The sequence below is a fragment of the Mirounga angustirostris genome, unplaced genomic scaffold (assembly GCF_029215605.1).
Source record: "Mirounga angustirostris isolate CCGP_5_RB_7025 unplaced genomic scaffold, mMirAng1.0.hap1 SCAF_14, whole genome shotgun sequence".
Lineage (NCBI taxonomy): Eukaryota > Metazoa > Chordata > Mammalia > Carnivora > Phocidae > Mirounga > Mirounga angustirostris.
The window spans coordinates 25,117,008-25,139,708 of NW_026991722.1; the positions used below are offsets into that span (position 1 = coordinate 25,117,008).

A 22,701-nucleotide genomic window follows, 5' to 3' on the forward strand; every position below is an offset into this window, starting at 1 on the left:
ATCTTTAAAAAAAAAAAAGGCAAAACAACTTGGTTTTGATGTAAAAATCGAAGACCATTTTTGAGCTGTGGGATTGGCGATGGGTCCACTGAAACCCTCGGGGCTCTGGTGTTGTCCCGGCTTATGAGGGCAGTGTTTCTGGGTTCCTGGAGAGGACAATGCTGAGTCTTTGGCTGGCAAGGGTTCAAGGCCCTTTGACCTCCCTTTGGCCCCACTACCGCCCCGCAGTTTCCGCACCCCAGCTTGGCAGGCAGCTCGCATGCCTCTGCCAGAGTGTCCCCTACAGCAGAGCCTGCCCCTCTCCCCCTATGCTGCCAGGTCCCCCTGCCGAAACCCGGGCAGCAAAAGCAGTCGGCCAAGGAGAGCACCGTCCAAAGCCAGCGCTGGGAGCTGTGTTCACACCCTGGCATCGTTGCAGCCGGCATCGCTAAGCCGGGCCTCTGACGTGGCGACAGCAGCCCAGCTGTGACCGGCTGGAGAGCCAGAGGGAGCGGGCCTCGAGAGGACAGAGCTGAGTATGAGCTGCACAGAGAGAAAGGGAAGGGAAGACCTCTGGGGGCCGGGGACTTTCTGCCAGGAGAGGGACACAAATCAGGTTTGCTAGAAAATGAAGGCAAGGGCGCCTGGGTGGCTCAGATGGTTAAACGTCTGCCTTCAGCTCAGGTCATGATCCCGGGGTCCTGGGATCGAGCCCCACATCGGGTTCCCGGCTCAGCGGGGAGCCTGCTTCTCCCTCTGACCCTCTCCCCTCTCATGCTGTTTCTCCCTCGCTTGCTCTCTAAAAATTAATTAAAATCTTAAAAAAAAAAAAAAAAGAAAATGAAGGCAAGTCAAAAAGGCACCCCTGTGGGCGTGAAGAAGGAAAGTGGGGCTTGATGAGCCATGTCCACTTCCTGCTTTTCTTGTACCTTGTGAGTCTGGGGTGGTCAATGGCCACGAATCATGCTGCTCGGAAAGCTGACTTCAATCTGCCACCTCCTCAGTGCCAGGGAGAGACAGCAGGGCCCGAGGGGGCCCGAGCAGACCCACGGGGTTGGCTTCCTCTGAGCCTTGTAATCGGGGAGTTGGTCTGTCAGGAGCTTAGAGGCAGCCCCACGGCAGCATATCCAGCCTGCCCAAAGGGCTTGAAAGTGAGTGTCCAGCTCAAGCCCTTCAAGGGGCTCTCTCCTTAGCTTACACAAAAGCTGGGGCTGCAGGCGCTGGGGAGGTGGTGAGTGGGGGCCTACGGGGGACATTCAGATTTCTCAGTACCTGACCCATAAATACCCTACCCAGGCAAATGGCAGATGTGGGTCTGACAGCCCTCCTCTGCCCCAGAGACGAGGTGGCATCAGTCGGGCTGGGTCTCCTGGGCTGGCTCCCAAAGCATATGTCATACCCGTCATTGAGCCATCCTATGGGGTGGTGGGGTTCTGAGGACTAGGGGCATCCAGGACTGTTTCCGGCAGTGGCAGGGCCCAGGGAAAGTGAGGGTAGACGAGGCTCCTGTGGGGTACCTCCTCAAGGCCCCTGACTCATCTCCAGCAGGGTCAACCTGTAAGGTCCACGGAGGAGGGTCAAGCAGCCAAGCCAAGCCCTTCCCAGTGGGAGCAGCAGAGACCCAGCACCAGCTGCTGACTGCTGAATCAGGTCGAGAAGCCCTGTTTCCCGGCTCTCGATTTAGTGCTCTTGCCCTGCGCTAGCGTTTGCCAAACTATGTCTCTTGGCACACTACTTCCACAAGACGTTATTAGCCAGGGGATGCAAAGAGGACTCGTTGAGTTCGGCGGGGCCAAACATGTTCCCTTCCTGCTGTGCTAAGCCAGTCCACTTTGTGGCTGATGGAGAGGCGGGTGTGCCACGGAGCCCCTTCTGTGGCTGAGCATGTCCCAGGATGGATGCCCTGCCGGACACTGTGGGCAAGGCTGCTCTGACCACCAGTCGTTGGAAGAAATGCCTGACCCGGGCAGGATCCTGGGCGGACCCTGCGGCCAGCTGCCCTTCCCCGCCGGGTGCGTCTTGTCCCCACACCCTGGATGTCTGTCCGCCGCTGGCTCTGGCTAGGTTACTTGGAGCTAGCAGCCATTGTCTGCAAGTCTGGCCCTATCCTGGCCCTTCTCTGAAAAAGACCAAAAACCAAAGCCAGAGGCCAATCGGTCCCTGACTCCCCCGTGCATGGTAGTACGTGGCAGACAGGCTGCTCCCCGCCGCCACCCTCCACACTCTCCCAGGACATTCCGGCCCGTGAGGAACATGCCCGATGTGCAAATCCCTCAGGTAATGCGGGAATTCGTCACCAGGGGAGCGTGGGCGATCCAGGAATGGGAACCTGATCGGGGCCTGGGGCTGGAAAGAAGCCGCCCGGGCTGGCCAGCGAGGGCTCAGGTTGCAGTGAGCAGACTCCCCAGGAAGAGGGGAGGACAGCACGGATGGAGCCCTGTGGGCAGCACATACAGGGGGCTCCCTCCTCCCTGTTTTGGGGGGAAGAGACGGCAGACTTTGAACCAGCTGGTTAAGACCGGCGTGACCACATGCCTTGGTTTATGCCTGGTGTCCGGGTATAATTATGGATAGAGCCCCTGGGCCTCTCAGAAGTGCTGGGGTTTGGATAACCTCTCTTGTGCTCCCCCTTGTTCAGACAGACCTGCAGGGGTTCTCCTCCCGTTCTGGAACTCTGCGTTCAGAATGTCCAGGCTCCTGTCTTACCTCACCTGGACTGGAAACTCAGCTCACATCTCAAGGGGTCTAAGGTACAAAGTCAGAATAGAGACGACTTTTCCACAGCGAAGGGTCCCCAGGCGTGGTGGCCCATGCTGTCCCACCTGCTACCTCTCCCTGACGCCGCCAGTCCCCCTGCTGCCGCAGCCATGACAGAAGAGCAGGTGCTGGCCTCCAGCTCACAAGATGGAACAGTCTTAGTCTATGCGCCCACGCCCGTGCCCACTACCCTCTGACACTGATAAAACCAGCACTGAGCGCTGGCACCCACGGAGGAAGAGATGAAAAGGATCGAGATTACACTCTCAGGAGGGATTTTGAGTGGGAAGGCACCGAGGAACAAGACGGTCTTGGATCTCCATGCTTCCCCTCTGCCTTAAAGGTGGTCTCAGGAAGCCCAGCGTATGGGCAGCCAGACCAAACCGAAGCACCGGCTACACCACCTCCAGGGGCTGGGGGCGGGGGGTGGTCCGGGGCAGGAGGAAGAGGAGGAGGAAAAGAGAAGTCCACACCAAGTTCGAGTCCGCTTGGACGCAGAGAGGTCAAAGCACAGAGACGGGTTAAGACCGAGCGTCAGCGCTCTTATCATGGAAGTAGAAAGAGGGAAAGAAAGGCTGATTCAACATGAAGCACTTATGCAAGTATATTGGTCCGTTGTAACCATGGAGACTCACACAAACACACGCAAATCCGGACACACATCCCTCGGCCCTCGGGTGCCTTTTTATTTTCTGTAATTAATCGGGCAAGGGTGGAACTTGGGAAAAGTTCAACAGTGGTCAGAATCAGCAGCCTTCTCTCTAGTAATAACCCAGGGGCGGGCGTGGCGCGGTGGGGACGGGGGCGGGGGGCCCGCAGCTGCCAGTGTCCGCTTACCTGAAGCATGTTGAGAAGCAGGCTCCGGAACTTGGTCCCCTCCACCATGAAGAGTGCCATCTTGTCGCAGAGCTTGGCGGCCGTGAAGGCAAAGCTGCGGTCAGATACGGCCTTCTGGTAGATGGTCCGGACGATCTCTCCCAGCATCTCCTCGGAGTTGGTCGAGTTCTGGGCCTCCTCCATGAAGGTGGTGAGCTTGGCATCCACGTCGCTGCTGTTGTTCCGCATGCTGTTCAGGATCTCAATCAACTTGTCCATCTTATTCTGCTGAGGGTTGGTGGTCTCCACTGCCACTTCGTCCTGGGGGTGTGGGAGACAAACCGAGTCGCGCCTGAGTGGAGCCGAGGATAATGCTGGGGGTGACCAGGGGAGGGAGGGCTGCCGCCCCCACAAAGGATTCAGCCCTACCTTCTTGAACCTGAGGTCTGGTCCCTCTGGGAATGCTGACCTCCACCAAGGACCCTTGGGCCCCAGGGTCCTCTGCTGACCTTTTTCTTGGCTCCTGTGACATCTGGGGCTGAACCTTTTTGCAAGGCTCTAACTCTTACCCAGGATTCCCATATATATTGGCTGTGTCTATCTACTTGCCTATAAAATGTCTCAAGCTGAAAATGACTTAATGGGGCTTGTAAAAGATGAAATTAGATAACAAACAAAATATTTTTTTGCAGGAAGGAGGGAGGTATCCAAAATGCCTACCACCTTGGTTAAAGACGCCCATGGAATGGCTACCTTGTCTACCAGACTCTTGGTTCCTACAGCCCAAGGACGATTGTGTTCTCTGGGTAAATATGGCCCTGGTTTTGTGTCCTATGGAGGAGATTGTGCTGGCCTTCTTTAACAAATGCTATCTACCAAGGAATCCTGCCATGTGCCACTAAATCGATTGGCACTTCCTGGAAGGAAGTTTCAAACAACAAACTCAACACCCTTAAGAAGTTTCACTGCAGGTGGATCAGACCCGGGCTGGTGAAGGAAGAAAATGGCATCTGACAGTCTCAAAAGTATTTATTCAAAAGCAATGGATTGATGGCCAAGCATGTGATCACCCTAACTGCTGGGATGTAAGATCGGGGTGAAGGGCACGGTCAGGGACATAAAGCGAGGTCCCACGCTTGCCCTTCTGTTCTCAACAAGGAGAGCTCTAGGCTGGGAGGCACAGACCAGGGTCCTGGAGCCTGCTGTTTGCCTCTAGCTATTTGGCTATTGGCAGTGGTTTCACTCTCTGGGCCTCAGTTTACTCACCAGTAAGATAAGGAGGTTAGATGATGTATCATTTCTCCTGAGGCCTGTTACTGCCTATGCCAATGTCCTCCTGGTTTAGGAATCCAGGGGGCCTCATCTAAGGGGAATCCTTGAAACCCATGTATAGGCGCTATGAATCTACCCTTATTCTAGCCCCTTCTTGCCCACCCCACTGCCCAACTATCTGGGCCCCAGGGCAGAAGAGTGGTCTGTACATAAAATAACCAGCACCCACAGGGGTCTTTACACATGTCATGACATTTAATCTTCACGGTCTGTCTGCAAGGTGGGTACAGATGAGTCAACTGGGGCTCAGAGAGGCTAGGTGACTTGCCCAAGGTCACCTAGCCAGTCAAAGGCAGAGTGAGCATCAGCTGGTCTGCTGGACTCTCAAGCCCATGTTGTTTCCACTCTAGGACACTGCAGCTACATTTAGTAGAACTGGAGGGAATATAATGAATAACGCCCCCACCCTGGCCAGGCTGTAGGAATATGTCTTGGAAGGTCTCCAGGAGAAGACATACTGGTCACCAGCTGGGAACCACTTCCAGGCTCCCACCTTTGAGAAGCAGGGAAATGAACGGCGCTTTCCTCCTGGACCTCACAGCTGCTTGCCCCTTGGGGAGTGGTGGGGTAGGAACTCAGGGCCGCAAAGGATGCCAGGAACAGCATCTCAGCTTCAAGCACTGGCTTGGGAAGAGGTCTGACCTGCCTCGTCCTGCCTGAGTGTGGACCTGGACCTGGCTTCTTCTTTTTTTTTAAAGATTTTATTTATTTATTTGACAGAGAGAGAGCACAAGTAGGCAGGGTGGCAGATAGAGGGAGAGGGAGAAGCAGGCTCCCCATCGAGCAGGGAGCCCAATGCGGGGTTCCATCCCAGAACCCTGGGATCATGACCTGAGCTGAAGGCAGCTGCTTAACCAACTGAGCCACCCAGGCGCCCCCTGGACCTGGTTTCTTGGGCAAAAGGTGGAGGAGAGTAGGCGGTCGAGAGAGGCTGGGGAGAAGCCCACAGCTTCGAGCTCTGCAGAAGCCCCAGAGGGAGGACTCTGGGGAGGGCTGGGGGCAAATCGGCCTTTCTCAGGAACAGCTCCTTCGCAAGGTGACTTTTCCTGCATCTCTGGCAGGAAGGGGGCCTAGGGTGAGCACAGTAGACCTGAGGCTGCCAGTGACATAGCCCCAACCCTTCGCTAGAGGCTCAGGGATATGTCCTCCTGAATCAGCGAGCCAGCCTCTGGAAGCCAGGGCCAAGGGTAAAGTGAAGACAGAGAGGCTTGGGGCGGGAGGCAGGGGGCAACATTTAAGAAGGTCCTACTCTTAGGGCTGTGCCAATGCAGGGTTGGGACCTGTGGGATGCTGGCAGGGGGGAGGAAGGGAGGCCTCCTTAAATTTTGTCCCTTAGACCCTTCCCTGGGTCTGATGACCCAGACCCTGGCTGCTGATGAAGGAGGAGAATGGCCAAGCTGAGGCCTGCTCACACTCTGCCCAACTCACCTTTGCTCTCGACTCTGGTGGGGACCGCAGCTGGCCAGCACTTACCTGGGGGAGAAGCATCAGTCCTTCTCATCGTATCAGCTCTGAGTTCCCCCCAAATGCCCTTCAGCACTATCAGGGCAGTGTCTGACCACAGAGAAGGCTGGAGGGAAGAACCAGGCTTTCCCCATTCCCTTCCCACCCCCCTCGGCCATGTGCCCCTTCCTTCCCTTCCCTCTCAGGCTGGGGGCTGGTGCCCGGTGCCCCCGTGGGCCTCTTGGGGGACCAGAAGGCGAGGAGCTGAAACGTGCTGGAGGGGTTCATGCAGAGCTGGCCATGAGCCAGCCCTCTGGCGGCCAGGGGTCCCTAAGGCAGTGGCGGCCCCCTCAAACCCGTGCCCACCTACCAAAGTGCCTACCTCGCGCTGTCCTCCCTGGTGCAAGAGAACAACAAAAATTCAATTACCGGTACCTTTTCTTTCAGCCTTCGCCGCAGCCTGTCTTTGGAAGACTGGAGCAGGGTAATTTTGGGCCGCTCCCCGATGCGCTCGGGAATAATACTGTCTTTACGCTTTGTCTCAGCCTCTGGACCCCCCGGCTGCTGTGGGGGCAGCCTCTCAGAAGCCACGGGGGCTGGGGCATCAGGGCTGCGGGGGGGCTCGAGGCCGCTGTGCCCCGTGTCCCCCAGGGCGTCCTCAAGTTTGGCGCTCTCCATGGTCACGGTCTCTTTGGCATTGCGGTGGGTGCCTGCCTCCCCCTTGTCGCCTGGGGGGTGCTTCATGTTGTTGTGCCAGCGCCGGTTCTGGCTGTAGCCGTGATGGGTGGGCCTCCCTGAGGGGTGCGGCACCGAGCCCCCTGGGTAGGATTTCTGGTGGTCCCTGTTGTGTTTGGCACTGCTCGGCTGGTGGTCACCGTGCTGTTGGGGCTTGTTTCCTCCTGGAGGTCTCTGCTGCCGTCTGCAAACCAAAGGGGCAAGACACAGAGGGTCACCGGGAGGGCTGCTCAGGGTCCCTGTGCCAAACACCAGGACAGCAATTCACTGAGCTGTTCATTCATTCATTCGGTCATTCATGCTTCCTGAACACCTCCTCTGGGCCAGGCTCCGTGACGGGGCCTGCGGACACTGCAGAGCAGGACACAGACAGGTCCCTGTATTCCCGAGGGTTTAGGTCGGTCCTTGAGTTCAGGTATTATTTTATTCCCTTATTAGAATACACATCAGCACGTGTGTGGGGAACCCAATTCAAAGGAGGCGCTGGAGGAGACAGTGAATCCTCCTGACGACCATAGCCACCCAGCGGGTCCCTTTGAAGCAACTGCTACCATTTTGGGAAGCTTCCAAACATAGTCCACGCACGTTCCCGCAAAGACAAATACACAGACCTGCGTCTCGGAACAACTATCCCGTTCATGGATTTTTACCATAACGGCTCTTGTAAAGTTATAGCATTTGTTAAACAACCTTTGTTTTTGTTTTTGTTTTTTTTGGTAGATTGACATTTCTATCCCCAAGCCCACTAACAAAATATGCAATGAGAAGTTGTTACGGGCTGAATTATGCGTCCCTCAGCCCCACGTTTCACATGTGGAAGCCCCAATCCCTACTACCTCAGAATGTGACTGTATTTGAAGAGAGGGCCCTTAACGAGGGGATTAAGTTCATCCGCTAGGCCATTAGGGTGGGCCCCAATCCAATCTGACTGGTATCCTTATGACAAGAGCAAATCTAGACACAGAGAGACACCAGGGATGCAGGCACACAGAAGAAAGACCGTGTGAGATGGCAAGACAGCCGTCTGCGAGGGGAGACGCCCCAGAAGAGGCTAATCCTGCAGACACCTTAACCTCGGACTTCCAGCCTCTAGAAGTCTCAGAAGCTCAATTTCTGTTGTTGAGCCACCCTGTCTTTGGTATTTTGTTATGGGAGTCCGAGCTAACTAATACGAGAGTGACATGTGACTCACCGATTTACTGGACACGCTATTTCTAAGGCAGAGAATATCACATGGAACAGACTTGAGGTGTGCACATGGGATGAACCCCAAACGTTTTGATTTGTGGACTGAAGGCAAGCGAGGGCATGGGAGGGGCATCCTGGGGACCCTCCGGTCTTGTCCACAAAGGCTGCTTCCATCTCTGGAAAACCTTTCGTGTCCAACCTCACAGTATTTTCCACAGCGTGACTTTATATGAAGTGCAGATGGAGAACAAGATGACCAAGAGCCCCTCAAAAGTTGCAAAGTTGGTGAAGGAAGTTTGCAGAAAGAAGACTTTACCTTCTAAAGAATGATGCTTACACCCTCATCTGTGACCCATCCCTCCGGTGGGTAGAACAGACCTTCATTGCATTGCATTGCATTTTATGAACAAAAAAGGTATTTATTGACTTTGAAACTATTACTTATATAAAGTCAGTTTCAGTGTTCACTTGATAATTTTGTATGTGTGAAAATTTGGAGGCATCTTAGGTTGAGGCTAAACATGTCACTTTCCCATTAAAATAAATGAAAACAATTTTTTTTTTCATTGAAAAGTTTTCCCTACTAGCAGGGTTTTCAAGGGGGACTTAAAGTTGTTAAGTGGGAGACAGGTGTGTAGTCTTTTGTTTCTACACAAATGGTAACTAAAAACATTGTATATTAGAAGTAGAAATTAGTATGTTTCTGGAGGGAAATTTGAAGATTTGTTACAAGAGCCTCTAGAACATGTAAACCATTGGACCTTGTAATTCCACTTGTGGCAGTTTATCCAAAGAAAATAATCAAAAGCCCTGCATAGGGATGTAGGTACAAGGATGTTCATCACGGCAGTGTGTAATAGTGAGAAACTGAATGTGGAACATTTAAGAACATGGTGTAAGACTTGACTCTGGTTGATGGAAGAAAGCACATGTTGTAGAATGTGTAGCATGGTGCTATTTTTTAAGGCAGATATTTATGTGCCTAGAAAAATCTGGAAGCAGACACCAAAATGCTAACAGTGGTTATCTCTGGGGGATGGGATGAGGATTCTTCTTTTCTTTTTTGTGTTTTCTAAATGAACATGAATGCCTTTTCCTTTTTCTCTTTTTTTTAGAGGGGGGAGGGGCAGAGGAAGAGGGAGCGAGAGAATCCCCAGCAGGCTCCAAGCCCAGCGCAGAGCCCCACATGGGGCTCCATCTCACAAGCCTGAGATTGAACCAGAGTCCGGTGTTTAACTGACCGAGCCATTCAGGTGCCCCAGGGTAGTTGCTCATTTAGTTAAAACAAACAAACAAACAAACAAACAAATAAACAAAAAACCCCAAACTGATGAACTCTTCCAGAGAGGCTGTACCATTTTACATTCCCACCACCAATACACAAGCTGTTTTCAGTAATCCCCCCTCGACCACATGGATTCTGAGAACACGCATGTTAGATATGATATTGTGGACTCCCAGGTCCCAGAAGCTCCTTCGCCTTTTTTTTTTTTTTAAAGATTTTATTTATTTATTTGAGAGAGAGAGAATGAGAGAGAGCACATGAGAGAAGGGAGGGTCAGAGGGAGAAGCAGACTCCCCGCCGAGCAGGAAGCCCGATGCGGGACTCGATCCAGGGATTCCAGGATCATGACCTGAACCGAAGGCAGTCGCTTAACCAACTGAGCCACCCAGGCGCCCCCTTTTTTTTTCTTCCCCAGCCTATTTTCTCTGTGCGGCTCAGACTGGGTCATTTCTATTCTATCTTCCAGTACACCGGATCTTTCCCTTATCCCTACATTCTGCTGTGGAGGCCATGCATTGAGTTTTTAATTTATGAAGTTTCATTTGGGTCTTTATCATGGCTTCTGTTTCTTTGCCAAGACCTAATTTTTCATTTGTTTCAAGTATGTTCCTAATTGTCCTTTGAAGCATTTTTATGCTGGCTGCTTGAAAATCTTTTGTTAGATAATTCTAACGTTTCTGTCATCTTGGTCTTGGCATCTAGTGTATTTTCTCATTCAGTTGAGATCTTTCTGGGTTTCAGTACGACTAGGAGATTTTCGGTTGAAACTTGGACATCTTGGGTATTATGTTATGTGAGTCTGGATTTTGTTAAGGTCAGAGTCCTAGAGCGGTTTTAGCGGGCTTCCTCTGACTTTGCTCCACTAGTGGAAAGGGCTGCTGGGCCTTGTTACTGCCAAGCGGGGAGTAGAGGTCAGGTTCCCTACTGGGCCTCTCTGACACCCCAAGGGAGGTCCTCTTTACTGCTGAGCAGGGGTGGGAGTTCTGGCTCCCCACACTGATGCCTCCCTGGCTAGGAGAAGGGTACACACTGTTATTCCCCATTGACACAGAGGGAGGGGTGCTCCATGCCCCACGGGGTGGGGACGAGTCCCAAGTCCTCACTCAGCCTTTCTGACACCACCCTGGTGGAGCATTTGGGAGCCTCCTCACAGCCCGGTGAGTGTCAACTCTTGGCTCTTTCCTCGGCCTTTGCCTGTGTGAGTCAGGGCGGAGCCTGTTTTTTTTTCTGGGGGTTTTTCTAGAGTTGAGTGTTACCAACCAAGAGTTTTCTGCCTTGCGAGGCTGCCCCTTTCCTGGTCCTCTGGCTAGAGAGGGCAGGTTTTTGTTGGGGCTTCTTGGTCTGCCTGTGCCTACTGGTGTTTCTGGGTTGCCGGCTTGTTTGGCTCTAAGTCTGGGATCTGTGAGGCCAGGAAGAAATCGAGCAAGTTACTACTCTATCATTCCTTGGGCACCATGGTCCCCAGCCGGTCTGCCTTCTCTCCAACCTTTCAGAGTCCTCTTACGTTTGTTTTTATATAGAATGTTCAGGGTTTCTAGTTGTCTGAATTTATTTTAATAATTTAAGAGTCATTATAGAAACATCTATGGAAGCCTGGTACATGGCATGGCATCTGGCTGCCCGGTGTTCCCTGGGCCCTTCTCATGAGGCCTGCGTGGTATTTTCCATCCTTGATGCCCAGGTTCAATCTCACTGGGTCTGAAGCACATCCCTGGTGCAAAGAACCGCACTGCCCTGATCCTCGGGTGGAAGAGGCAGCCCCTCCGTCTCACACCCCTCACCTCCGCCAGCATGCCTACAACTCTCAGTTTTATTCCCCAGCGGACTCATTCTAGAAACAGGGGTCAGCGAGGCACCAATGCTTTAGGTTCTGGAAGATGGTCAGTTTGCATCCACCGAGGGGCAGGGCTCATGGGCACAGGCCCCCAGGCAAGTGCTGGGCCCCGTCTGCAAAGTAAGTCATTGGCTCAGCTTCTTTCCAGGATCACCAACTGGCCTTCGGACTGCCCAGACCTAAACCCAGATGCCTGAGCCACAGGTCGGCTCGGAAGCCGGTGGCCCTCACCTGAGAGGCACAGACCAGCCTCCATCAGGAGAGCCGGGACCTGGGAACTGGAGGAATTCCATGGCCCTCCCACTCCTCAGGGTGCCACACGCCTGTGACATTTTGCGAATTCTCCCTGCTTTTATTTTTCAGTGACTTTCAAGTAATTTGCCCTCTCTCCTTCCACTCTCTTTGTTCTTGGAGTATGAGTAATTTTTAAGGCCAGAGAAGAACCTTGGAAATTCCCTGGCAGATAACGCTTGATTCTCACGACTTTTCCCATCCTTATTTAGAAAATTTGTGGTGAATGCAGCTATGGCCCAAGGAATGCCCCCAAACGATGGTTGACCAAGTCCTTCCCTGCATTTGTCTTGAAACTGTCTGGCTTCCCACTTGCCATATCAGGGATTTCCCTGTCTCTGCCCAACATCCTCCCTCCTTCCCCCACAAAACAAAACAAAACAAAACAAAACAAAACTTCTCTCCACCTGGAGGAGGAAGGAGGTAATTTTGACATGGCTGGTGGCCAAGGGCTCAGAAAGAAAGAAGCTAGGTCTTGCAGACATTCTGCTGTTCTTGCTGGAAATTTTGGGAGGCCTGGAACTCCAAGTCATCCTAGTTTGCAAGACCTTGGAGCGAGCCAGTTCTGTCCATCCAGCAATGACCAGGGATGTCCAGGTTGCTGGGCATTTATTGGGTGTTCTCAGAGCCATTCTGCCTGGGTGGCAGCTCCTTTGCACCCAAGGAGTGCTGTCTGTAGGCAGGAGGGGAGGCCTGGGAGTCCACCCTTATGGGCCCCCTCCTACCTGGGCAGGCAAGACAATGGAGTCAAAAAGAAGAGGGCTGATAGGGGGCTGGACAGCCAATGATACTGGCTGGGTGGGCCCTTGGGCGGGGGGGCACAGAAGAGCCAGATACCATTGGAGGCAGCGGGCATGAAGCCTTTTTCTTTCCCTTTTCCTCCTTCTTATTCAAGGCTCTGATTAGTTCTTAGGGCCACTGATTGCTTGGGACTGGTCTCTGTGTGCAGGCTGGTCAAGAAGTTTTCTTCCCACTTTACAGATAAGTCAACTGAGGCTCGGTGAGGTGAAGTCCCACACACCCTCCGGAGTGTGCCCAGCCTGTCAGCTAGTCCCGGCACCCAGTGCCCACCTCCAGTCTGTCTCCCCTCTGCCCTCAGATCCAGCCATTCAGGAGAGAAGGGCCAAGTTACCACTGAGATCTATTGCGGTGATGGCCACACGAGGTCCACGGCCTGAGCATGGGAAATGGCTGAGAGAGCCCTAGCTACTGGAGCAGACTGGGGGCCGGGCCTCGGTCCCCAGCAATGGAGACCCAGGCTTCCCTGCTCTGGCCATTCACAAATATTTGTCAGTAGTCACTGGCTGAGCTGGCCAAAACCAGCTCCTCTCTCTCCCCTGCGTTTGTTGGCCCTGGGTTTCGTCCATACCTCCCGAGAGGGGCCAGCTGGCTGCTCACCACGAAACCTGTGGGTTTAGGTTTGGCCTGGCTGCAGATGAGCTCCTTTTGCTCCCTGTGGCCAGCCAAGGAAGCCCTTGGTCTCAGATACATGGACGTGGGGGTCCAGGTTTTGGAAACATAGCAGACATGCAGTTTTGCAGCCTCGTGAGCAAAAAAAGGGCAAAAATCCATCTCCTCGTCTACTCATTATGCTCTAATCTCTCTGGGGAAGTCTTCTCTGGTGGTGGTGGTTGAGGGGAGAGGAATGGCTCAGGAGATAGGATTAATATTCCATTTGTGCCATTGGCAACACCTGCTGTTAGGGAAATGCTTTTTTTGGGGGTGGGGAGAACGGACATTGTCAGTATGCTTTTTCCATCACTCATTTAGTTTATTCTTCCTTCTTTGGGTTCTGAAATCAGATGTCTTGTTTCACTCTAAGACTGTGCTCTTTTATTAAAAAAAAGGAAAAAGTTCCCCACACCACAGCTGCATTTTGGGAGGTGGGTGTAGGGAGAATAACTTCAGATTTTGTTTTAAAAAATGATTCTAACAGCAGTCCAAATGCAGACAAACGTCTCTCTGTTCATTTTTTATTTCATAATTGTTCCCAACTAGATATTCCGAGGGCCACTGACTTATTATGGTTCTCTCAATGTCGGACACTTTACCACATAATTTGTAGGTCTGCTTAAAAATTTCTGAAAGCAAAATTCCTAGGGCAAGTGGTTTTAAAACTATGCACGGACTCATATTTCTTGCCTTCAGGAAAAGTGATGACTGCTTATTACTAGCTTAGGCGCCTCTATTCCTGCCCACCTACCCACGCCCTGCACGGGGTCCCACCTTCCGCACCCCAGCCGCGGGGGCCACGTGAGAGCCGGACTGTGCAGGCGCAGGGCTCCTCGTAGCTCTGGGGTTGCTTAGCTTAGCGCAGGCATGCGGGGCCTGGGAACGAGGGTCACGGCCACACACACACACACACACACACACACACACACACACGCCTGCCCCCGTCTGCAGAAAGACTGGGATGCTTCACAAGGGAGAGTGTAGGGTTCAGGGAGCCAACGGAGGGAATCACGCCATTGGCTTAACAAAGGGACCAGAATCATGGCGGCCTGTGTTAACTGAGCACCTACTGCGCGCTCGGGGCCGGATGAGGTAATGGAAATCCCCTGGGTCTGTTCCACAAGACACCCCTCAGCAGGCCTGTCTGGGAGACTGCAACCAGCCCAGAGCCTGGCTCGGCCACTTCACGTGTATGGCTCTGCATCTGTTCCCAGTTGTGTCGGCCCCCAGCTCAGGGGTGGCTGTGAGGATTACGGAGTGACAGCACGGCAGTCTCACAGATGACTGAGCCACGGTTCGGAGAGGTTGCCTTTTCCCCTTGGGTTGCCCAAGGAGTTGGTGACGAAGCCTGGGCAGGAGCTCCAATCTGTGTTTCCGTGCTAAGGCGCTGCCTGAAACGCTCTATGACTGGATTTTGTAGTTACTTGTCTAGGGTCTTACTGCTCTCTGGAGAACTGGGGCACCACCACAGCTCCGACAACCGGACCCCCCAGGAACCCCATCAACATCACAGCGGTGATGGCAGCATGCTGTTGGCTGGCTTTCTGAGTGCCTGGCCTGCTCCCCGCAGTGGGTGCCCCTGATGGTCCTCAAGGAGAGCGCCAGCGTGCTTCCAGAACACGCCTGCTGCCTTGGACAAGCTCCAGGTTCTTCTACTCCAGCAGGCTCTGGGACTCTCATGCTCAGAGTTGGGAAGAAAATAATTCAAGACTGCCAGTCAAGGCAAAGGTATTCCACTGCATGGATCGAAAGCTTTGGAAACCAGATGTTTACCTGGCCAAAGGGATGTTCTGGAATGGAAATGAGAGGGTCTGACTGGTACCTCTGCCCCCTGAAGGCAGAGAAGAGACTTTTCCAATTATAGAATGCATGAGCAAACGGATGATGAGAGGGAAGACTGCTTCATTTATTGCTTCATTAATGAAGCATGTGAGATTCTGCTCTGCCTGGAGGTTAATTGGAGATGTCAATGGGCTTGCTCAAGACCACAGAGCTCCTGGAACACTCTGAGGGGCGCTGGGGCTGTGGGTGACAAAAGCTGTTCAACTGTCCCTCAGGAGTGTCTCACTACCTCTCCTAATCCCATCTGGGCTCCAAGGCCCAGATCTGCCCAGCAGCCTTCCCCAGCTCCCTGGAGGCCCCTTCCCCCTCCTTCAGACTCCTGATGTGATTACAGCCTGACTTCCCAGTCTATGCCTCATGCATTCTTCTTGTATGGCCTTAATTGCATCCACTTCCTTCGGATGGGGCAGAACATTCTCTCTACCTCCCTCGGGGTCTGGCTGGGAGCTGGACCTTCATCCATGCCTCCAGTGAGCCCCACAATGTCCAGGCCCTGGGGACACAGCGATGACCCTGACATAGGGCAATGCCCTCACGGAGCTTAGGATCCATTTGGAGAGACAAACACGAATCCGTTAATTATAGAAACAGGTTATCTGGTGACAATCAGGGACAAGAGTCCCAAAGGAAAGGAAGCAGAGAATAGCCCAGGGATCTGTGACAGCCTGGTCCTGGAGGCAGGACAGACCTCATACTTTGTGGGACCCAGTGCAAAATGACAATGTGGGCCTCTTGTTCAAAAACCACTGAGAATTTCAAGATGGCACTGGCAGAACACTGAGCCCTGCCCAGAGTGGCCCTGAAGGACAGGACTGGAAGGGAGATAACAAGGACACAGCGCAACAGTAAGCAAAACATGCTAACACATACGAGGCACGGACCATGTGCCAGGCACGGCTTTCTCCTCACCCTAACAGGGAGGGACTGTTGGTAACCCCGTGTTACAGAGAGGTCATGAGGCACAGAGAAGGCCAGTACTTGCTGAAGGCCACACAGCTTGCAAGAGGTAGAGCTTGGGTTTAAATTTGGGTAGTTGGACCTTAGAATGCGTGCCCTCAACCACCGTGCTCTCTTGCCTCATGGTTTTGAGGCCTGTCAGAGGGTCCGAAGGGCCTGGGGCCGCTGGCATCACTGCTGAGCCACTGAAATCCAAATCCAAATCCAAATCCAGAGGCTCTCAGGCGTTGGCCAAAGCCAGAGGGGGAAGGGACTGTGGGCTGGTGGCGTGTGGCGGAAGCAGGGCTAGATATGCAGACGCAAGGGCCAAAGGCTGAGCCTGGGGCCACTGGGAACAGGGAAGCTGAGGCCCGTGGGAGGGGAAGGGGAAAGCCTGGGAGGGCTCTGGACAGAGCCCCAAGTCGAGGTTTGGAAATCCGGCTTCCAGCCTTGGCTCCAGTGAGTCTGGGGAAAACCACAGAAGCCACGTGTGGCCCTTGGCTTTCCATCTGTGCTGGGAACTATCCTTTCGCCGCCAGTCTGCTAGCTCCCGTGGCTGGGGCCTGTGGGGCAGGGCTGGGAGGTGGGGTTTTCAGGATGGCCCTCCGGCTTCACTGCCGAACCCTAGGGGAAGGGAAGGAGGAGCTGCAGGCTCCTGCCACCTTCCTCCATCTTGGGGCAGCACAGAAAGCCATGGAGAAATGGCTTTCTTTGGGGTATTAGTGGGGGGTCCCCAAGTCTCACTCAACTGCTCCGGCATTTCTGAGGTCCTCCTCCCAATAGCCCTGGTAATGCAGGGCTCCTGGCCAGCCTTGCAGTGCCGGGCAGCTTTGGCAATCCAGCCGAGTCCTCGTGTCTCAGTATTCCCACCTGCAGAATGGGAATACTAAAACCCCACTCAAGGTGTACCCTTAGGTGAGTTCCCCCCTTCTCTGCATTGCTGCCTGGGTCGCCAGGCTGGTCAGAAATTACAATACTATCAAGGCCAGGAGAGCATTTGGGGAACAAAGGCACATTATACATACGAGGTATTATTTTTGTTCCAGTGTGAATCAGGCATTCCAAGAATCCTTGGCCTCATGCGTTCTTAGGCAGCGTGATGTCATGGGACGAGCGCGCGGCCGCCTCGGCGGAGTGTTTCCAGGAGAAGGCCTTTGTCCTTCTGTCCGGCCTGGCCAAGCCCCACAGGCGCTCAGGTCCGGCTGCGGACCCTCAGTGCGGCCTGCTGGCCAGGCAGGGCATCCACTGAGCTGCGTGTCTGCGCTGGGCGCTCAAAAAGAGGCTGGCAGACATCAGCCATGAACACTGGTCAAGTCTTAGCTGGGATGTTTGATTTTCCAGCTCTAAGGACCTGTGGCCAAACTGGCCCAGTCACGTGACTCAACACCAGGAAGCAAAATCTGGCTCTGGCCACCTTTTTGGAGGCTCGAAGAGTCTGCCGGCCCCACTCACTTTTCCTAAAGAACAGGGGAGGTCCAGCTATGGGTGTGAACTTGCACCACCATGCACCTTCATCCGCAGGCCCTCACTGCCTGCAACACGGAAGGTGCTCAACCCAAACTCCCAGGGCATTTTCCAAGAAGCAACATACGGCTGTATTTCAAAGTATGGACGTAGGAGCCAGAACCCCAGAGTTCAGATCCTGGCTCTGTACTTCCAGCTGTGCAACACTGGGCAAGTACTTTAACCCCTCTGGGCCTTAGCTTCTTCATCTTTAAAATGGGGACAGAGCACCCCCATCTCCTGGGGTTCCTGGAGTCCTGAAGGAGCCGAGGTGTTATACTAGTGTTTGCTTGTAATGATAATATGTTGTGGGTTTTCCAAGCAATACAGCATGAATCCATTAGATATTCAGAGGAAGCGATGACTAGCAGCACACCCACAGTACAGGCAGGAAAGCTGAAGCCATGGGGAAAACAGGCTGTTTTAAGTGTTAAGAATCAAGGAAGAAACCCCAAGATGTCCAGCTTCCGGCTTTTGCTCTAATTCTACCCTCTAAGGGCTGCATCCTGGATTTGATTTCTCAGGATGGAATTCTTCATCACCAAATACTCACACTGTCTTCCCAAGAGAAACACTACCCAAGGGGACCCCACAGGCTTGGGGGCCACCTCCAATGACTCGTTTACTCCCTGGCTAACGCCTGGCCATCAGCGTCCACCACAGCTGGCCAGTGGGCCTCAGCTGGCCCCGCGTGGCCTCGCTTACCCCATGTGCTGACTTCAGAGCACACTCAGGAAAGAGCCCTCTTTCAGGGCCACTTCACCATCTCCACGAGGGCTGTGGAATAGCCCTCAAACGGCAACAGGTAGGATAGAGGAAGAGGAGGGAGAGAGAGAGTCTCCTAAGAGTTTTTAAATCCCGGGTGTGACCAACCTCTGAGCCCTTCTGAACCATGGGGAAGAAAGCCCAGAGACATAGCCTGAGTGCACCGAATGGAGAAACTTCCTCACAGAGAGAGCTGTCCCCCCAGTTAAGGGGGTTGCCTGGGAATTTAGTGAGCTCCCTGTCACAAGAATCACTGACCAACAGCTATGGAGACCTCTTCTCCCTAACCTGCCTATTCTGCACTTAGTACCTCCTCCAGGAAGCCCTCCTGGGTCCCAGCAGTCATCCCAGGAGTCCACACTTGGAGAGGCAGCATGATGCAGTGACAACTCGAGAACAGGACACACTGGGTTTACCCTGATTTTGCCCACACATCTAGCCAGGTGGTCTTGGACAAGTTGCCTACCCTCTCTGCCCCTCAGTTGTTGTATCAATCAAGTGGACCTCCTGACTGGAAAACAGGAGAGAGGCTGAGCTGAAAGGGATGACTGCAGGGGCTGGGCGATAAACCTTGCCCGTTCTCCCTCTGCCTCAGCCAGCCCCGGGAGGGGACCCCAGGTCTTCTCAGCCAGCCCTGGGGGCTCTGGGGAAGGTGAAGAAGATGGCTCCCGTATGGGAAGCAGGGCTGCTCAGGGCAGTCGGGGAGCCGATTTGGCTTTGTGTGGCTGCTGAGTCCCGCTGCGCTTGCAGGCTCTCCCGGGAAACACTACCGGCTGCCCCCCTGCCTCTCGCCATCAGCCACACATCTCGGCCACCCTCCTGGGATACCCTCCTCCCTCACAGTTCATTACTGGCGGGTCTGCTCCATCCCGGAAGGGCTATTTTTCCCTCCTGGAAGGAGAGGGAATGTGACGGGGAGGTAGCTGGAGTGGGGCCTCCCTCTGGCCCCATTTTGCAGCCAGGGCTGGAGGAACTGACAAGTCCATGGTCAGACATGATGGCAGAAGGAGCCACTCAACAGCTTCACATACTTCACGGTCCCCAACCCCCACCCAGCCATGCCGGGGCACAGCTGCACAGCAGATGGGTTCTGGGGCTAGAATGTTCCAGAGCACAAGGTATTGGTAGCAGGGTGCAGACGGCCTTCCCATTAAACACCTATCCGTCAGCACTCGGTGCACATACTCAGGGACACTCAGACTTAGTCTCCCTAGCTCCCAAATGTGGGGGATCTTGAGGCTTAGCGTAGTGAGTTTAAAATCAATCAGAGACTCTCTCCGACAGCAGAAAGACAACCAGTAAGATGAGAAGGAATGATGGAATTAGGAAATCATTTGGCACACATCACAATAATAATTGCTTCGGGCAAGAATCATCACTGGAGGCCAGTGGGTGAAAGTTTGAGGAAAAACAGAATACTGGAACAGTCTCAAAGTATCTCCCCACAAGCTACTTCTTAATTACAAAGGGAAAACTTGTAACTTTATAGTGGAGAAACTTGACAGACACTGCCTTTAACCAAGGAATCAAAGTTAACACCACGAGTCATGGGACGACAGGGCAGCCCGAGTCCCCCAGTCCCATGCCCTGAGAAGGACACACCATCACTCATGTGCCTGGAACCTGAGGGAATACCAGAGAAATCCCAAATGAGGGACCTTCTACAAAAATAACTGGTCATTCTTTAAAAAAAAAAAGTCAATGTCATGAAACACAAAGACTTGGGAACTGTCCCCAGATTAAAAAAAGAAAACAAAAAACTAAAGAGACGTGACGATTGAACATAGCCCAGGATCTAGGTTCACTGGAGAAAAACAAGCAAGGGCTGTGGATAAGAGCATCAAGTCTATGCTGGTTTCCTGATCCTGATTATTGTACTGCGGCGATGGCAAAAAAAGTCTTCATAGGGCACCTGGGTGGCTCAGTTGGTTAAGCGACTGCCTTCGGCTCAGGTCATGATCCTGGAGTCCCAGGATCGAGTCCTGCATCGGGCTCCCTGCTCGGCAGGGAGTCTGCTTCTCCCTCTGACCCTCCTCCCTCTCCTGCTCTCTGTCTCAAATAAAAAAAAAAAAAAAAAAAAATCTTAAAAAAAAAAAATGTCTTCATAAAGAAACACCCTGTGAAGTACTTAGCAGTAAAAAGGCATCATTTCGGCAACTTTCTCTCAAACAGGTCAGAAAAAAAAAGTATACCAGGGGAAGAAAGATAAAGCAAATATGTTAAAATGTTAATATCTGGGCAAATAATCTATGACAATTCTTTGTACGATTCTTGCCACTATTCTGAGTCTGAAATTTTGTCAAAACAAAAGTTTTAAACACACGAGTAGGATTCAGTTGGAAGGGAAGACGTGGAGAGGGCATTCTAGAACAAACAGGAGACTCATCAAACACAAGGTGGCATTTTTTTCTTCAGTCAGTTTCATATGTAACAACCCCGGGAAGTAACAAATAAAACACAGTGAAACTGACCACAGAGAATCCAGCGAGCAGCAGGTAAAACTGCAGAGCCCCCTCCTCACACAGGGATGGTGGCGCTGGAGGTGAACACAGAGCTCGTTGCACATCTGTGTCCTTGAGACCCATAGAAGTCCTTAATGGAAGTCAAGTATCTGGGCAGAGTCTGAAGGGCAGCCAAACTCCCATATCCTGGAGGACATGGGCCTGCAAGCATCCCGTGCACCATCATAAACTAGTTCCTTTGCCCTTTTGGATAAAGCAAGACTCTGTTCCCCGGGATGGGCCTGTTTGTCACCCACCAGGAGACCTAGTCCCTCAATGAGTGGGAAAAAGGATGTATTTTTATTCTTCTTATTTTTATACCTGTGGAAACTGAGGCAGGTTAGTGGGCTGGCTGCAGCCTTGCTCAGCTTTTTAGCTTTGAGAACTGCTCTCATGGTGATACATCACCTTGCAAACATCCCTAGCAGCTTAAAGAATATTTTGTTATTTTTGACAGTATACAATAAAGAAGTTATTTTACGTAAAACATGTTTTTTTTTTAAGATTTATTTATTTATTTGAGAGAGACAGTGAGCGAGCACGCGCGGGCGAGAGCACAGTGGGAGAGGCAGAGGGAGAGGGAGAGAGAACCTCAAGCAGACTCTGCGCTGAGTGCTGAGCCCGACTTGGGACTCGATCTCACAACCCCGAGATCATAACCTGAGCTGAAACCAAGAGTTGGTCACTCAACCGACGGTGCCACCCAGGCGCCCCTAAAACATGGTTTTTATATTGATATGTTATTGGGAGTAAATTATAAGGTTCATGCTTAATATGATCTTTAAGAACATCCACGAATAAAGACAAAATTTGACCTTCCCCCACTTATCAAGTGATGCCCTTCTCCTCCATTTATTTCTACAAGTGAGTTATGAAAGCAAAAGCATGATTTTCTACAGAGAAGTTTCAAAATGCCATACTACCATTACATTGTGGCTTTGGCACCAGATACATGTTAACATGTAGGCTAATCTTTGACTATATAAGGCAGAAAAAGAAACAAGGCGAAAACTGATCTCGAGGCCCATTGTTTGGAATTCTTGAATTTTATGTTTGTTTGTTTGTTTAAAATAAAAATCACCTGGTTACGGGACGCCTAGGTGACTCAGTCGGTTAAGCATCTGCCTTCGGCTCAGGTCGTGATTCTACGGTCCTGGGATCGAGTCCTGCATCGGGCTCCCTGCGCAGTGGGAGCCCGCTTCGCCCTCTGCCTACCACTCCCCCATGCTTGTGCTCTCTCCCTCTCTCTCTGACAAATAAATAAAATCTTAAAAAAAAAAAAAAAATCACCTGGTTTGTTTTTGTAATTTTCTTGCTTTTTTCTAAATGACAATATCCGAGAAGTTTCAGGAAATTTTCACATGCAATCACTTTTGCCCAAGTAGCAGGGCGAGAGCGTGGAGGATTCCAGCTCCTTGGGAACAGAGCTGGAAGCTGGCCGGGCTGGGGTTCTGCAGCTCCATGAGCTGCTGCCCAGGGACTCCGACCAGATGAATGGGACTCCGGATCTGGGCAGAGCACCCGAGGCAAATGTGCAGAATTATTACCACTTGTTTGTTCCTCATGAACCAGCCTTTTAATATCAGTGTTCTTTAATGCTTCCTGCCTTTAACCAACTGTCCATTATGGTAAAAATTAAATATTTAGCCAAGAATAAAAATAATTTCAAACTGCGTAATGGTCAAAACCGCCAAAGTGGCTCCCGGGGCTGTTGGCTGATGCACTGGCTGGGGGCTGAGACCTGGGCGTGCTTCTCCCATCTCCATTAAGCTGGGCACTCACCCCACATCCATGGGGTGGGGCTCATGCCGGGTGGTTTCGCCTTTGGGGTAAAAAGCTACTTCTGGCATGGAGGTAAGAGCCTGATTCTGGAACCCACCAGGCCTGGGCTCAAAGCAGGGCCCTGTCACCACCTAGCTGTGTGCCCCAGGGCAAGACTCTTACTGACTTGTACCTTAGTTTCCCATTTGTAAAATGGGGGAAGGATGATAAGGGGTACTGCATAAGGTTTGATGGTGAAATAAACTTCACTTGACCCAGAG

General features: G+C 52.4%; 1 protein-coding gene across 9 annotated transcripts in view; it reads right to left on the reverse strand.

Annotated features, from left to right (window-relative positions):
- CTIF (cap binding complex dependent translation initiation factor) overlaps positions 1-22,701 on the reverse strand; it is a 290,202-nt gene that overhangs the window by 86,136 nt on the left and 181,365 nt on the right. For 7 of the 9 annotated variants that reach the window (XR_010407187.1, XM_045886755.3, XM_045886749.3 and 4 more), the window contains 3 exons: positions 6,757-7,246; positions 6,313-6,357; positions 3,574-3,873 (listed from right to left, as the gene is read on the reverse strand). Coding sequence is in view for 8 of the 9 variants with exons in the window: in XM_045886755.3 (XP_045742711.1) it covers positions 3,574-3,873; positions 6,313-6,357; positions 6,757-7,246 (835 nt within the window). In the remaining variant the exon portion in view is untranslated. The remainder of the gene's footprint in view (positions 1-3,573; positions 3,874-6,312; positions 6,358-6,756; positions 7,247-22,701) is intronic. The other 2 variants (XM_045886754.3, XM_045886753.3) reach the window with 2 other exon arrangements.